The sequence below is a fragment of the Glandiceps talaboti genome, chromosome 13, assembly GCF_964340395.1.
Source record: "Glandiceps talaboti chromosome 13, keGlaTala1.1, whole genome shotgun sequence".
Classification (NCBI taxonomy): Eukaryota; Metazoa; Hemichordata; class Enteropneusta; family Spengelidae; genus Glandiceps; species Glandiceps talaboti.
The window spans coordinates 294,778-311,078 of NC_135561.1; the positions used below are offsets into that span (position 1 = coordinate 294,778).

At 36.7% G+C, this 16,301-nt stretch overlaps 2 protein-coding genes across 3 annotated transcripts in view; one reads left to right on the top strand and one right to left on the bottom strand.

Moving 5' to 3' along the window:
* The window catches only part of LOC144445127 (X-ray repair cross-complementing protein 5-like), a 44,776-nt gene that overhangs the window by 19,510 nt on the left and 8,965 nt on the right, over positions 1–16,301 (bottom strand). Inside the window, exon 1 of one of the 2 annotated variants that reach the window (XM_078134685.1) lies at positions 185–382. The exons of the other annotated variant lie outside the window; for it this stretch is intronic. The gene's annotated coding sequence lies outside the window, so the exon portion shown is untranslated. Of the gene's footprint in view, positions 1–184; positions 383–16,301 lie in introns of those variants that run through there. 2 annotated transcript variants of the gene reach the window in all.
* On the top strand, positions 182–15,605 carry LOC144445128 (mRNA-capping enzyme-like). The gene is made up of 15 exons (XM_078134686.1): positions 182–601; positions 1,659–1,872; positions 2,842–3,006; positions 4,049–4,188; positions 4,607–4,704; positions 6,026–6,129; positions 6,397–6,498; positions 6,984–7,116; positions 8,714–8,785; positions 10,183–10,347; positions 11,006–11,077; positions 11,683–11,783; positions 12,364–12,433; positions 13,015–13,144; positions 14,367–15,605. The coding sequence occupies exons 1-15, from the start codon at positions 547–549 to the stop codon at positions 14,543–14,545; spliced, it is 1,800 nt and encodes a 599-aa protein (XP_077990812.1). The 5' UTR covers positions 182–546; the 3' UTR covers positions 14,546–15,605.

A 16,301-nucleotide genomic window follows, 5' to 3' on the forward strand; every position in this document is an offset into this window, starting at 1 on the left:
AGTCATGCTTTCCAATGTTTTTGCCATGGTTTAAAAACTGTTTTATTGAGAAAAAGTTGCCGTATCAAACCAAGATGAACAAGCCCAGACATGTTGCGTTGAGGTCATCGCAGAGGTCAACTACGTCATTAACATTGTGCACAGCTATTTGATGACACATTAAAACTAGTGCACATTACCGTACCGGAAATGTAACTTCGAGTACGATGACATGATGTTCTCTACTTCTCCGTAGCTCTATATTCCTCCTTTGGCTTGTGGAACGGTGGCGGTCGTGTGAAGGTGTAAATATCGATCGAATGGTTATTGGAGGTGGACAAAGACCTTGTACAACGCGACCAACTCTTTCATTCAAATAACGACAGCTCAGCTGCAGCTTTTCGTCGCAAACAAATTGACGTCCCCCAGGATCACACTCGCAAATGAAAAACAAAAACCACGTGTGTTGTCATGTTTTTGTTGGTGTGAAGCGGTGGAGACTTCTGTAGAGTCTGAAATTTGAGATAATCAAAACATTGCGTATAACCGTCCTCAGACAATACAAAGATGTCGATACCTCCTCGTTGGTTAAACTGCCCAAGAAAAGGTCAGCTTGTGGCTGGTATGTTCATTAAATTGTTATTTCACAGAAATACTCACAGTCAAGCTGAAATCAGCATACACATTATGGAGCTGTGATTAGACATTTACCATGAGTGTCCCCCCTCCCCCATTACATGTGAAACAGTTATATGCATGGGCTCCTGATAATGAATGAGAGATAAATGGATTAGCAACTAGCTCCTGGTGTCTGTGTTAATGGATTGTATGCTCCCCAGGGAGTTGAAAAAGTCCAGGGACTTTGTGCTGCTATAGATCTGTGCCAGAGGTATTAATTGTAAAGCAGTTTGATTTTTATTATTACATGTAATTTGGAGTGGCAACCATGGCTGACAGTGTATGTGGTGATTTGAATTGAGGTCATAATGAATGCTAATTAACCTAGAAATACAAATTTCACACCTTTTCAAAGCTTGCAGAAGAGGATAGGTAACCATAGAAAGGGAAAACATTAGTATTTACAGAATTACAACTAAACACCCAGTTTCTATTGTTTCCTAACCAGGATTGCATAGTTCTTTGGAAAGTAAATGTGTAGAATGAGTTGATCTATGTTTTTCTGTGTGCGCACGCACGCACACACACACACACACACACACACACACACACACACACACACACACACACACACACACACACGCACACACACATCTGTGTATGCGTATGTGTATATGTATGTGTATGTGTATGTGTATGTGTATGTGTATATGTATGTGTATGTGTATGTGTTTGTGTATGTGTATGTGTGTGTATGTGTATGTGTATGTGTATGTGTATGTGTATGTGTATGTGTATGTGTATGTGTATGTGTTTTAAGTAAAACAAAACAAAATGAAAGATTCTAGTCTTTGTTTAAATTCCCACATGCCAATTGTTGTATATGAGTTGACTTGTATATCATATCATCACCTGCCCAGTCCAAAACCTTTTCATCCATGCAAAATACCTTTTCAGTAAGATTTCTAAAGTTATGATGATGGATGACTACATACTAAATTTTTAGAGGGCAGTGTATTACTGCACTGTTCTTAAATGGTCTGTATGCTTTCATCTTGTAGGAAAGTTTTTGCCTTTCAAGACACCGCTCAGTTCAAGATACGACAGTCAGATTCCAGAAGAAAACCGATTTGACCTAAACATGTTATTCCTGTACATGGACTCTATGAAGATGTCTATGGGTCTTATCATTGATTTGACCAACACGACCAGATTCTATGATAAAACAGAAATAGAGAAAAGGGGCATCACGCATGTTAAGTTGCAGTTGAGAGGGTAAGGCCATTTACTTGCAGGTTGAATATATAGGTTGAATGTATATTCTCAAAAAACTGCATTAGGGTAGTTTATAGAAGTGCAAGCTACATCCTTATATCTGTGAAAGTAAGATGTTTGTACTTATACTTGCAGAAGTTTCCTAGTCATTGGATAGAGTGTGTAATATCCATATCAAATTTGTGGAACATGGTCTTACAACTCAAGTCAAAAGCATTGTTCTCCCCAGAAAAATCTGTATGGAATCACCCTCCATTTGCATAATAAAACAGGGTTCTCCCCAGTGCTTTATAGAGTAGTGTGTTCCATCCTGTGATTTCACCTAATAATCGGGGTTCCCCCCAGTGCTTTAGAGAGTAGTGGGTTTCAAACTGTGATTTCATCTCCTAATCAGGGTTCTCCCCCCCCCCCCCCCCCCCCAGTGCTTTAGAGAGTAGTGGATTCCATCATGTGATTTCACCTCATAAATTATGAGGTGAAATCACAGGGTTGAACCCACTACTCTCTAAAGCACTGGGGAGAACCCTTGTAAGGTTCATTTGTTGACCAAATCTTACCAACCCATATTTCCCAATTTGGACATAAAGATTATACACTACACTATATGTCATTGTTAGGGGATTTAAAGAAAATAATCAGTAATTATAGGTACCAATAAACCATTCTATAGAAAAATAATGTCAATATGAATTTACAAATGTAGATGTGTACACCATGCCACTTGATCTCTAGATCATGTCAGGGAATTTTAAGAAAGTAGTTGGTATTAACAGATACAACACTTCTTTCATCAGTAAAACTAGTTGACTGTATATAACCATAGACATTGGAGAGAGACATCTATAACAGAACATATATTTATGCTTTCATCTTTGGAAAATAAGTTTTGTGGCATAAATACCTATATTTTGTGCCGATACCATCTTGTTTTAGTGTACTCAGCTGAGTATACCTAACAATATCTTGCAGGTTTGGGGAAAGTCCAGGAGAAGGGCAGACAAAAGCCTTTATTCAACTTTGTCATAATTATATTTCTAAAAATCCACTGAATGTGATTGGAGTCCACTGCACACATGGATACAACAGAACAGGTTTTCTTATCTCAGCATATTTAGTGGAGAAACTAGATTGGAGGTAAGTCAGTCATCCCCCTTAACCCTTGCCTTTGTGTGAGCCCTCCCCTTTAACCCTTGCCATTGTTTTTTGGCCTGTGTAGACCTATGTCTGCTTTATGTCTACCTTGTGACCCCTGTTTGTTTAGTCGTGTCTACCTTGTGACCCCCTATGTCTGCTTTGTTGTGTACCTTTTGACCCCCTATGTCTGTTTAGTTATGTCTACCTTGTGCTGCTCCCCCCATGTCTGCTTTGTTATATCAACCTTGCAATCCCCTATGTCTGCTTTATATCTACTGCTTTGTTATATCTACCTTGTGACTCCCTATGTCTGCTTTGTTATGTCTACCTTGTGACCCCCTATGTCTGCTTTGTTATGTCTAGCTTTTGACCCCAATGTCTGCTTTGTTATTTCTACCTTGTGACCCCCTATGTCTGCTTTGTTATGTCTACCTTGTGACCCCCTATGTCTGCTTTGTTATATCTACCTTGTGACCCCCTATGTCTGCTTTGCTATGTCTACCTTGTGACCCCCTATGTCTGCTTTGTTATGTCTAGCTTTTGACCCCAATGTCTGCTTTGTTATTTCTAACTTCTGAGTTGTGAACCCTATGTCTGCTTTATGTCTACCTTGTGACCCTCTATGTCTGCTTTGTTATGGCTACCTTTTGACCCCCTATGTCTGCTTTGTTATTTCTAACTTCTGAGTTGTGAACCCTATGTCTGCTTTATGTCTACCTTGTGACCCCCTATGTCTGCTTTGTTATGGCTACCTTTTGACCCCCTATGTCTGCTTTGTTATGTCTACCTTTTGACCCCCTATGTCTGTATTGTTATTCCTACCTTGCAACTATACATTAGAGGATAGAGCTGCTGAATTGAGAGCTAGGAATATCTGTCAAGCCAATTCAAACAGACTGTATACTTATATTCATACCTAATATCATCTCCTTGTCTGTTGTCAATGCATTTAATATCTGGATGTAAAGAGTGGCTGTATTGCATCATCGGCATCCAAAGTGCCATGCTATAGAATTTATTTTCATCTGTTTCTATTTTTCAGTGTTGAAGCAGCGGTAGCAACATTTGCACAAGCCAGACCTCCTGGTATATATAAAGGTCATTATATAGTGGATCTCTTTGGTCGCTATGGTGACAAAGATGATGCTCCTGGTGCTCCAGAGCTTCCAGATTGGTGTAAAGGTAAGATTTCCTCATTCCACAAACTGTCATCACTACGGAATTAGTTAATTAAGTTTTGATAGAATCATATTTTGTTAATCACTTGTTTCACAGAGTTTGATTATAAAACCATTTCTTTAAAAGAATTTATCTGTATCTGTATCTATCTATCTATCTATCTATCTATCTATCTATCTATCTATCTATCTATCTATCTATCTATCTATCTATCTATCTATCTATCTATCTATCTATCTATCTGTGTATCTGTATCTGTGTCTGTATGACATAACCATTTCTTGTTCAACAGAAATTGATGAGGGAATCATTTCTCATTCAGCACCATTGATGATGCAACCATTTCTTGTTCAACAGAATTGATGATGTAATCATTTATTGTTCAACTGAATTGATGATGTAATCATTTCTTGTTTAACAGAATTCGATGACACAGCAGAAGTAGATGATGATGGTAACACAGTTGGTGCAGATTCTGATAGTCCAAGGAAAAGGAGAAGACATGAATTCACAAAACAGGTAAAATAATCCTTAAGTTTAGTTTTGGTGTCATGACATAAATAGAATCCATTGTATTTTTGCTTATGTGCATATCATGACATCAAGTAGCAAGAAAATATCACAAATGTGACTTGCTAAGTTATTTTGGTCAAAATGAAGTGTGCTGTGATAGTGTAGTAAATGTCCTATTACTTTTCCAGCCATGGTACATTGTTTAATTCTAGAGATTACACTTGCAATAGAGGATGACTCCAAAACACACGTTAAATATATTAGGGGACCATTCCATCGCTTGGTGTGCTGTGACAGTGTACACCTCCCCTTACTATTCCTGCCAGTTAGTGTGCTGTGACAGTGTACACATCCCCTTACTTTTCCAGCCAGTTAGTGTGCTGTGACAGTGTACACATCCCCTTACTATTCCAGCCACTTAGTGCGCTGTGACAGTGTACACATCCCCTTACTTTTCCAGCCAGTTAGTGTGCTGTGACAGTGTACACATCCCCTTACTATTCCAGCCAGTTAGTGTGCTGTGACAGTGTACACAATCATCTTCTTACTATTCCAGCCAGTTAGTGTGCTGTGACAGTGTACACATCCCCTTACTTTTCCAGCCAGTTAGTGTGCTGTGACAGTGTACACATCCCCTTACTTTTCCAGCCACTTAGTACGCTGTGACAGTGTACACATCCCCTTACTATTCCAGCCAGTTAGTGTGCTGTGACAGTGTACACATCCCCTTACTATTCCAGCCAGTTAGTGCGCTGTGACAGTGTACACATCCCCTTACTTTTCCAGCCAGTTAGTGTGCTGTGACAGTGTACACATCCCCTTACTATTCCAGCCAGTTAGTGTGCTGTGACAGTGTACACATCCCCTTACTATTCCAGCCAGTCAGTGTGCTGTGACAGTGTACACATCCCCTTACTTTTCCAGCCAGTTAGTGTGCTGTGACAGTGTACACATCCCCTTACTATTCCAGCCAGTTAGTGTGCTGTGACAGTGTACACATCCCCTTACTTTTCCAGCCAGTTAGTGTGCTGTGACAGTATACACATCCCCTTACTATTCCAGCCAGTTAGTGTGCTGTGACAGTGTACACATCCCCTTACTTTTCCAGCCAGTTAGTGTGCTGTGACAGTGTACACATCCCCTTACTTTTCCAGCCAGTTAGTGAGGATGACTCAAATACACACATGTAGAGTATATTAGGGGACCATTCCAGGTCTAACCTTTTCTGTCACCATGACCTAATCCCGACCCCCTAGCTTGGTTACAGAAGTCAGGTATGTTTAGTTTACCAAAACACAGTGTTACCAATCTCTTGTTTAATTTACAGAATGCACAATTTTTAGAAGGTGTGGAAGGAGTTCGTCAAGTTAGTGTACAACCAAAGTTAACACAGTTACAGAGGAAATGCCAAGCCATGGCTGGCTGGCAAAAGTAAGTCAATATTATAATGTTACACACCATATTTCAGATGTTTTCTCTGTTACTCTTACTTTCATATGATTAATTATTCATATAATTCTACTTACTGGGTCATATTAAATCATCCCTAGTTGATGAGAGCATATAGCAAGACATTTAGCAATAACGTAATTGTTAGTTGTATTCAGGAATTGTGATTGACAATGCAGTTGTCAATCCTTTGGCACAGTTGTTCTCATATTAACTCTAATGATGTATTATTGTCTTGGTACCTGACAGAACTGGTTTTCCAGGCAGTCAACCTGTTTCTATGGATAGACAAAACATATTGTATCTTGGTTTTAAACCGTATAAAGTTAGTTGGAAAGCTGATGGTGTAAGGTTAGTAAAAAAGATGAACAAATGATGCAGTCATGAAATATATTATTATTACATATGTACCATTGATCACATGACATCAGTGTGTACACATACTATTGGTATTTGCAATTAATGCAGTCACTGCTGAGTGTAAGTGTATCAAAAAAATACCAATACTATTATGGTATACTTGTATGCAAATGAACTCAGTTGTCCCATGTACGCAAAGTCACATGAACACTAGAACCCTATGATGAATGAGTTCAGTGTATATTTGAGAGAGGTGTTTACATCAGAGACTTATTTTTGATTTGTTTTTTAGCACAACTGAACTGAGGTGCAGTAGTGCTATAGGCATGATGAAGTGTGTGTGTGTGTGTGTGTGTGTGTGTGTGTGTGTGTGTGTGTGTGTGTGTGTGTGTGTGTGTGTGTGTGTGTGTGTTGTGTGTATTTATGAGAGCTGTTTACATCTGAGGCTTATATTTGATGTGTTTTTTAATTAACAGGTTTATGATGTTAATAGATGGGCCTGGTGAAGTGTATATGTTTGATAGAGATAATACGGTGTTTGCTATACCACAGTTGGTATTCCCAAAGAGAAAAGAAGATGGACATTTAGCAAATACATTACTTGATGGTGTAAGTTGTAGTCATTCTATCATGCCAAATACATTACTTGATGGTGTAAGTTGTAGTCATTCTATCATGCCAAATACATTACTTGATGGTATAAGTTATAGTCATTCTATCATACCATATACATTACTTGATGGTGTAAGTTGTAGTCATTGTATCATGCCAAATACATTACTTGATGGTATAAGTTATAGTCATTCTATCATACCAAATACATTACTTGATGGTGTAAGTTATAGTCATTCTATCATACCAAATACATTACTTGATGGTGTAAGTTGTAGTCATTCTATCATACCAAATACATTACTTAATGGTATAAGTTGTAGTCATTTTATTATACCATATAGATTATAAAATACAACAGTGTTCTCTCTCCATAAGGTAAGGGTGACAATACTTAATGTTTTTCGTGACCCAATTGACCGTATAGTTCTTCAATCTGGCAAAATAATACAAAAATGATGCCCTCCAGGATTAGAAAAAATATCACAATATCTGATTGTACAATTGTGACCTCACAAGCATATGTGTAAGTAAAGAATTATAGTTTGTTGCTGAAATATGGGAATGTTAGTAAAACAAATAGTTGTAAGTTTCCTTTTGATTGTAATTGTCATTTCTAAGTCATTCAGACTTTTAATATATAATTATGAATTGATAAGAAACATAGAATTAAGTATAGTTGTACTAATTAATTTCTGAGTGTCTTCCTGACAAAATGAAAATCATTCTTCACAACAAGTCAATCTCATTTTATACAAAATTGTATCAAAACAGACTCATTATACAACCAAAAATGTATCAAAACAAACTCATTATACAACCAAAATTGTATCAAAACAAACTCATTATACAACCAAAAATGTATCAAAACAAACTCATTATACAACCAAAATTGTATCAAAACAGACTCATTATACAACCAAAAATGTATCAAAACAGACTCATTATACAACATTATACATTATACTCATTATACAACCAAAAATGGTGTTTCCTCACTCTGGAATCATATTTTGTATTTGTTTCAAACTGAGAGCATAAATAATTTACCTTGTATATTTTGGCCAAATCAATCGGCTTTCTCCAGCTGTGTACTACGGGTACATCCCTAGTCACATGACCACAGGCGGGCATTGTGTATTATTGGTACATCCCTAGTCACATGACCACAGGAGGTCATTGTGTACTACCGAGACATCCCTTATCACATGACCACAGGAGGGCATTGTGTATTACTACTACCGAGACGTCCCTTGTCACATGACCATAGGAGGGCATTGTGTACTACCGAGACGTCCCTAGTCACATGACCACAGGAGGGCATTTTGTACTACACTGGTACATCCCTAGTCACATGACCACAGGATGGCATTGTGTACTACTGGTACACCCCTAGTCACATGACCACAGGATGGCATTGTGTACTACTGGTATACCCCTAGTCACATGATGAGCTGACAGACTCATCATGTTTCCTCTCTAGTCTCTAACCATCAACTATACAATGAGTTATGAAAATACTCTACATCAAGGACTCTATAAGTAATACATTAAATTTTTACAAGGACATTTTTTTGTTCTATTGTTTTTACAGGAAATGGTTATTGATAAAATCAGTGGTCAGTCCGTGCCAAGATATTTAGTGTATGATATTCTCAAATTTGAGGTAAGAGTGATCTAGACTTTTGTATATCACACTTAGATAGAGTACTTTTGTATATCACACTTAGATAGAGTACTTTTGTATATCACACTTAGATAGAGTACTTCTGTATATCACACTTAGATAGACTACTTCTGTATATCACACTTAGATAGACTACTTCTGTATATCACACTTAGATAGAGTACTTCTGTATATCACACTTAGATAGACTACTTCTGTATATCACACTTAGATAGAGTACTTCTGTATATCACACTTAGATAGACTACTTCTGTATATCACACTTAGATAGACTACTTCTGTATATCACACTTAGATAGAGTACTTCTGTATATCACACTTAGATAGAGTACTTCTGTATATCACACTTAGATAGACTACTTCTGTATATCACACTTAGATAGAGTACTTCTGTATATCACACTTAGATAGAGTACTTCAGTAGACCCAATCCATAAATGAGACAGAAAATACTACTGGCACTTTAAGAATATGCATTTTATTGAAACTGAACAAAATACAATATACTTCTGTAATGGGTGCTTTGTGTGGAAAGATGAATAACCACAGGTTTAGACTGTGTATGGAGTTTAGACATGAATAATTGCATTGTGTATGGAGTTTAGACATGAATAATTGCATTGTGTATGGAGTTTAGACATGAATAATTGCATTGTGTATGGAGTTTAGACATGAATAATTGCATTGTGTATGGAGTTTAGACATGAATAATTGCATTGTGTATGGAGTTTAGACACGAATAATTGCATTGTGTATGGAGTTCAGACATGAATAATTGCATTGTGTATGGAGTTTAGACATGAATAATTGCATTGTGTATGGAGTTCAGACATGAATAATTGCATTGTGTATGGAGTTCAGACATGAATAATTGCATTGTGTATGGAGTTTAGACATGAATAATTGCATTGTGTATGGAGTTTAGACATGAATAATTGCATCATTTGCTTTAGACTGTAAGATATTTTGTGTTGGTTCTGACCTCATTAGCCCTCTCATAAGTGAAATGAGTAGGCTGATTGGGACATCTCAACATGGTTTATGTTACAAACTATATTTGAGTGTGTTATTGAAAAATGGACATAAAAATCACAAAGGATATTTTCAGTTGTAAAGATGAATAGTGACATTTGTAGAGGGCAGTGTTAGTTGAGTGATTTTAAATGTTTCATTTCTCCAGGATCATCCCATACGTGACACAGACTTGTATAGGAGGTTGCTTTGTATTTGTTGAGAGAACTATTAGTTTGTTGAAGTAAACTCTGTACTACTATTGAAATTGTGGAAGTGTATATTATAAATATTTCATTACTCCAGGAGTGACATTTTTGGAGCATAGTGTCGGTTGGTTAGTGTTAAATATTTCATTCCTCCAGGGGCAGCCTGTAGGTGACACAGACTTTGAAAGAAGGTTGTTGTGTATACATAAAGAAATTATTGGACCAAGACATGAACATATGAAACAAGGAAGAATTGATAGGACTAAAGAACCATTCAGTGTCAGAGCTAAACCATTCTGGGATGTCACAACTGCAACAAAAGTGAGCATTTTACTTGATACTTTTGTATTCATGCGGTCCACATCAGATAACAAGTGTGTATTTCCTTTGTATTCATTTTGTATATTTATATCATGTGCATGTTCTTTTAAAGTGTAGCTTATTTTTGTTATCTGGTGAAATAAATTTCATTCATTCATTCATTCATTCATTGAGTGTGATGATATATGGACACGTGAAAATGATGCAAGTAGCCCCATGTCTGTCTGTGTGTCTGTCTGTCTGTAGGTATGTATGTGTGTGTGTGTGTGTGTATGTATGTATGTATGTGTGTGTGTCTGTGTGTGTCTCTCTCTCTCTGTGTGTATCTCTATTTGTGTGTATCTGTGTTTGCTTGTCTTTCTGTCTGGTCAGCCAGTCTGTCTTTTTGTCTTTTTGTTTGTTTGTTTGTTTGTTTGTTTGTTTGTTTGTTTGTTTGTTTGTTTGTCTGTCTGTCTGTCTGTCTGTCTGTCTGTCTGTCTGTCTGTCTGTCTGTCTTTGTCTGTGTCTGTGTCTGTGTCTATCTGTCTATCTGTCTTTGTCTGTCAATTGGTTTTGGTTTTGGTATGTGGTTACAAGTAAAGACTTGGGAAAACATAGACCGTAACTTGAAAATTGAGGCAATTCATATCTAGTTATCAATTCTTTTACTTGCTTACAGATTGTGGATGGTAGATTTGCACAGGAATGTGGTCATGAAACTGATGGCTTGATTTTCCAACCAGTACCTGATGTTAGTAAAGAAATGTTCTGTCTTTTAACTCTTAACAGAGGCCTTGATCAACTTTAATTCAAAATATTTATAGTTCATAAGATTTTAGTTAATTTATTTCTGTATAAGAATAACAATTTGTGAAAATTGTACTTACTAGTTGATGGAACAATACTGTAAATATGATTGCTGCCCTCAATATGTTGTATTATAAATCTTTTGTTTATGTCATGCACCATCTTTTTAATATGACCAGTGAAAAGCCACATGGTAGTGAACAGTGTGAGTAAATGTGATTGCTGCCCTCAATATATTATCCTATAAATCTTTTGTTTTTGTTACTTCTGAATCACTCGAGTGAATAGGAAAAAATAATATTCCATGAAATTTCTATGTAGTCGACTTAATGATATTGGACAAAATTGTGACAGTAAAAATGATGACTGCCCTCAATCTGTTATCATGTTATTAATCTTTTATTTTTGTCACTTCACCTTTTGAATATCACAATTGACAGGAAAAGTAACATTTAGCGATGGTGTCAGTGATCATGATGACTGCCCTCAATATGGTGCATTATAAATCTTTTGTTTTTGTCATATGTATTGTATGGTATTTTCTTTCAGAGATATGAACCAGGAAGATGTAAGCATGTTTTGAAATGGAAACCTCCTACTTTGAATTCTGTTGATTTCAGACTAAAAATCCAAAGAGTACAAAAACAAGGGTAAGATAGTCTTTTGACCAACTGTACATTACTTGTAAAATAATCCACACAATGTAGTCTGTATTGTATTTCATGTGACAGCGATATAATAGTATCATAGTTTGACACTCTTCAATGCTATAATAAAACACTTTGATTACCAGATGTCCATGCCACCCCACCCCCACCCCTGGCAAAACTATTATTTTGTTCATAATCACAAAACAGCATTTTAACAAAACAAACTTGAAAATCTGTTATAACATTACTGTTTTGTTTTGTGTAATTTAGCAATTTATGATATTTCTCATTGTGTAGTGTCCTATGTAAACTACACATACTAACATAAAACTAGATTTTGTAAAATACGAGTGTGCTAAGCTGAGGTCCATTACTCCACCACTAGAGGGTAGGCGTTATTTCAAAGATCTAGTTATGCTTCTGTTGTGGCATGTAAATAAGCAACCCCTATCCCACCCACTAAATGTAAATAAGCAACTCCTATCCCACCCACTACATGTAAATAAGCAACTCCTATCCCACCCACCAAATGGATACTGTGGCTACTTCAAAGAACTAACAGTGCAATGTATCTTTGCAGAATGCTTCCAGAAACACATGGCTATCTTTATGTCGGTGCAAGAGAACAACCATTTTCTGAAATCAAACCGGTAAGTACTAGGCATATTGTCAATCACAATCAAAACATGAAGTATAAATATAATTCTAGATAATATACTAAATGGAGATAAATTTACTCCAAGTGTAAGCTTAGTTTCTACAGTTATAAATACAACATGATATTTTAATGACTTGTGTCACCTTCTCTTTATTTCTTTGCTATCATTCAGTGTCTTTGTGTGTGGTATCATGAAATCTAGACTAATATTATCATTATACAAAGTGTAAGAATCCATGACCAATTATTTACTCAAAATAGTAATGTGTAGTAAGACTAACTAATTGATGTGTTGCAGACATTGATAAATATTAAACCTTCTTTTCTGGAAATGGCCATTCTTGCGTTGCTAATCAGTGCTTGCAATAATCAATATTTGTGTATAATTTTGTTTTATTGTGGGATTTTTTCTTTTCTCTGACTACATATGGGATGCTTAGAATGTAGAAAAGTTACTAGTCTAGTCCTGTCAACCAAACTCAACTGAACATTGTAACACTATCAGTGAGTGGTTATATGTTTTCAAAAGCAAGATTTCTCAAGTGCCACATTTTGTTTACTGTTTAATTACAGCTAACAAAGGAAATCAAAACCTATGACAATAAAATTATTGAGTGTTCTTTTGACTCTGAGCGACGTAATTGGGTTTTTATGAGGGAGAGGACAGATAAAAGTTTTCCTAATAGTGAATCTACTGCCATGGGTAAGTCATATTTTGTTCGTATCAGTGCAAGTCTGATTTCTTCTTACAGTGTACCACATAACTGCTTTTCTTCAATTGAAGTTGAGTTCTTTGTGTGTGTGTGTGTGTGTGTGTGTGTGTCTGTGTGTCTGTGTGTATATATACATTTGTGTATGTGCGTGTGTGTGGTGTTTGTGTGTGTCACTTTCTTGCTTGCTCACTCATTCTCGTTCTCGCTCACTCACTGTTGCTCTGCCTGTCTGTGTATGTCTGTCTGTCTATCTCACTCTCATTCACTCTCATTGTTAGGCTGTGGGTGTGCATGGTTATGATTTTGTATACATGTTTGTGGGTGTAGGTGCATATGTATGACTGCATGCTTGTATGTATGTATGTATGTATGTATGTATGTATGTATGTATGTATGTATGTATGTATGTATGTATGTATGTATGTATGTATGTATGTATGTATGTATGTATGTATGTATGTATGTATGTATGTATGTATGTATGTATGTATGTATGTATGTATGTATGTATGTATGTATGCGTGCGAGTGTGTTTGTGTGCATGTGTGCGTGTGTGCATGCGTGTGTGTGTGTGTGTGTGTGTGTGTGTGTGTGTGTGTGTGTGTGTGTGTGTGTGCGTGTGCACATGTCCATATATGAAATGGCAACTGTGAGTGGATATATTTGTGTGAGCATGAATTTGTGTGTATACACCATGGATGTGTTGTGATTGTTGGTGGTAGTGGCACTGTGCATGCCTGGGATTACCTGAATATGGAGTCATGATGGGCAAATGGTTAAAGTGGCCGACTTGGAATCTGCAGGTTGCAGGTTTGAGCCCCATCGATGCCGTTTGTTTCTGAGTGGCTAAAGTCCTTGGGCAAGATTTGAACCATGACTGTGCCTTAGTCAACCCAGCTGTATAATTAGGGACCTGGTAGGATAGAGGTTGCAATGTGAATGCTTTAATCCTATGTGCTTATAAATGCTGCAATGGATTGTATGCTCCCCAGGGAGTTGAGGAAGTAAAAGGGCTGTTATGCCGCTATAGAGCCGAGCCAGGGGTAATAATTATAATGTGCTTTGAGCGCCCAGACTGGATGGGAAAGCGCTATATAAGAACCAACATTATTATTAATATTATGGAACATAAGATCTGTGCCATAGTATGAGAAACTACACATACAAATGTATGAACTGTCAACTTTTACCTTTGACCTTTGACCTTTACAGCTGTGTGCAACAGTATAATGTATCCTGTCACCAAGGACTATCTATTTCAATACATTGATGAAAAAAGATGGCAGCCACAGGGAAAGAAACCCCAACAACAGAAACCACCATCACATCACCAGCACCAGGGGCAGAATCACGGTGACACTTCTCTCATGCCACCTCCTCCAAGACCGTGAGAAGTCAAATCACTGACAATGTACATAAGTTTTGACTGCCATTTAAACCTTGCAACTTTGCAATGTTTAGTAACCTTTTCAGAACTAGAAATACATATCGTCAGAAAAGTGAATTCCTGATAAAAAGACTGTGACAGCAAACAGTTAAGTTACAGCACCCTCACAGTTGTAAAAGATGATAAAGGGGCTCTGAGCTCATAAGGTGTAAATTATTGTCCTAAACTAAAGGCAGACGAAAGGCAGACTGTAAGAGCGCCCTCATAAGGTTTAAAATAACCACAGTATTGTTGATATATTTGTACATTCAGTCTCCACTGTTTAAATCCAGTCTTCATAAAGTCAATCTTTTGCAATATTATTTTGTACATCTAAGCCAATCAGAGAGTCTTTTGCTTACTGCAGTTCTCTCTTGTCAGAAAATTTGAGATATTGATAGTGATTGGTTGTGTGCAAATAATCTTGGCCCTCTTCTCCTGTCACCACTTGAGAAATCTTGCTTTTAAAAACATATAACCACTCACTGATAGTGTTACAATGTTCAGTTGAGTTTGGTTGACAGGACAAGACTAGTAACTTTTCTACATTCTAATCATCCCATATGTATTCAGAGAGAAAAAAAACTCCCCCACAATATTCATAGCTCTTCCTTGTAACATTATTGAAACTGTACTCTATTGGCTGGTTATATGCTGTGATGTGATTGGTCAAAAACATATCTGCAATTTAACACACCTGGTCATGATCCAGTCATATTTTTATACAAATAGTGAGGTATTCTTAAACATTTCCAAAATCTTGGACAGCCATTCATAATAGACCAAAATTTGCCAATCATTGATTGGGTCAAAGGTCACAGGTTAGTGGTTACCATGCACGCAGACAAGTAAGTTCTAAACCTATTTATGTGAAGGTTTTTACAAAGTTTTAATTATTCATGTTGTGAATTGATTGAATATTTTTCACGGAACACTTTAAACTTTAAGTGTTTATTCAAGAGGATAAAATATGTAATTCATAATTACATAATAAAAATATCAGTCCTTGTTTTCTGATTCAAATGAGTGCCAGTGAATGTTGTAATGTGTGACAGAGAGACAAACAAACAGACAGACAGACAGACAGGAATGTTCCCGTCAATATAGAATGGATGGTTTTTATCACAAAGTTGAACTGGTAAATAGATACTTGACACATGTCTATGTGTTAAGTGGCTTAAACAAATACCCAATGAAAAACTTCGACAGGTATGCCTTCTGCCAACATCCTGGGTCTAGCCCATTAGTCAAACTCCCCTCCACTGTCTATGCTTAAATTAGTTAGCAATAAGTAGTTTCTATATGCAATTATACCAGCAATCAAAATATCGACTGCTCATACTTTCTCTTTAGGTTTGCATGTAATATCTGATAGTTTTTAAACACACTAAACTGTGAAATGTAAAACGATTTTTTTTTAAATCGTAATTGTAACACGTCTATCTACATAGTGGCCTATATTATCGTCGGTATGTGTTGATATGTTAGTACAAGTTGAAGACCAAACACTCCAGATCTTAACAATACTTCCTTACAAAGCAAATTCTCCGTGACAATTGTGCTAATTAACTTGATCAATTACCGAGGCAAATCACGCAATTCAATAGACTTCCAAACAATTAATTGTGTGTGTTAGTGTACGTGACTGGCTTTTACCAATAAACTGACCTCTAAATAGTTTCACAAGTTCACAACTCGGGGTATGTAATACCGAAAAATGA

What these genes read in the sequence shown, in the direction of transcription:
- LOC144445128 (XM_078134686.1), top strand. Translation starts at nt 547, where the DNA reads ATGTCGATACCTCCTCGTTGGTTAAACTGCCCAAGAAAAGGTCAGCTT. An exon ending in TGGAAAGCTGATGGTGTAAG is followed by an intron (nt 6,499 to 6,983) that starts GTTAGTAAAAAA and finishes TTTAATTAACAG; the next exon opens with GTTTATGATGTTAATAGATG. An exon ending in TAGTGAATCTACTGCCATGG is followed by an intron (nt 13,145 to 14,366) that starts GTAAGTCATATT and finishes TGACCTTTACAG; the next exon opens with CTGTGTGCAACAGTATAATG.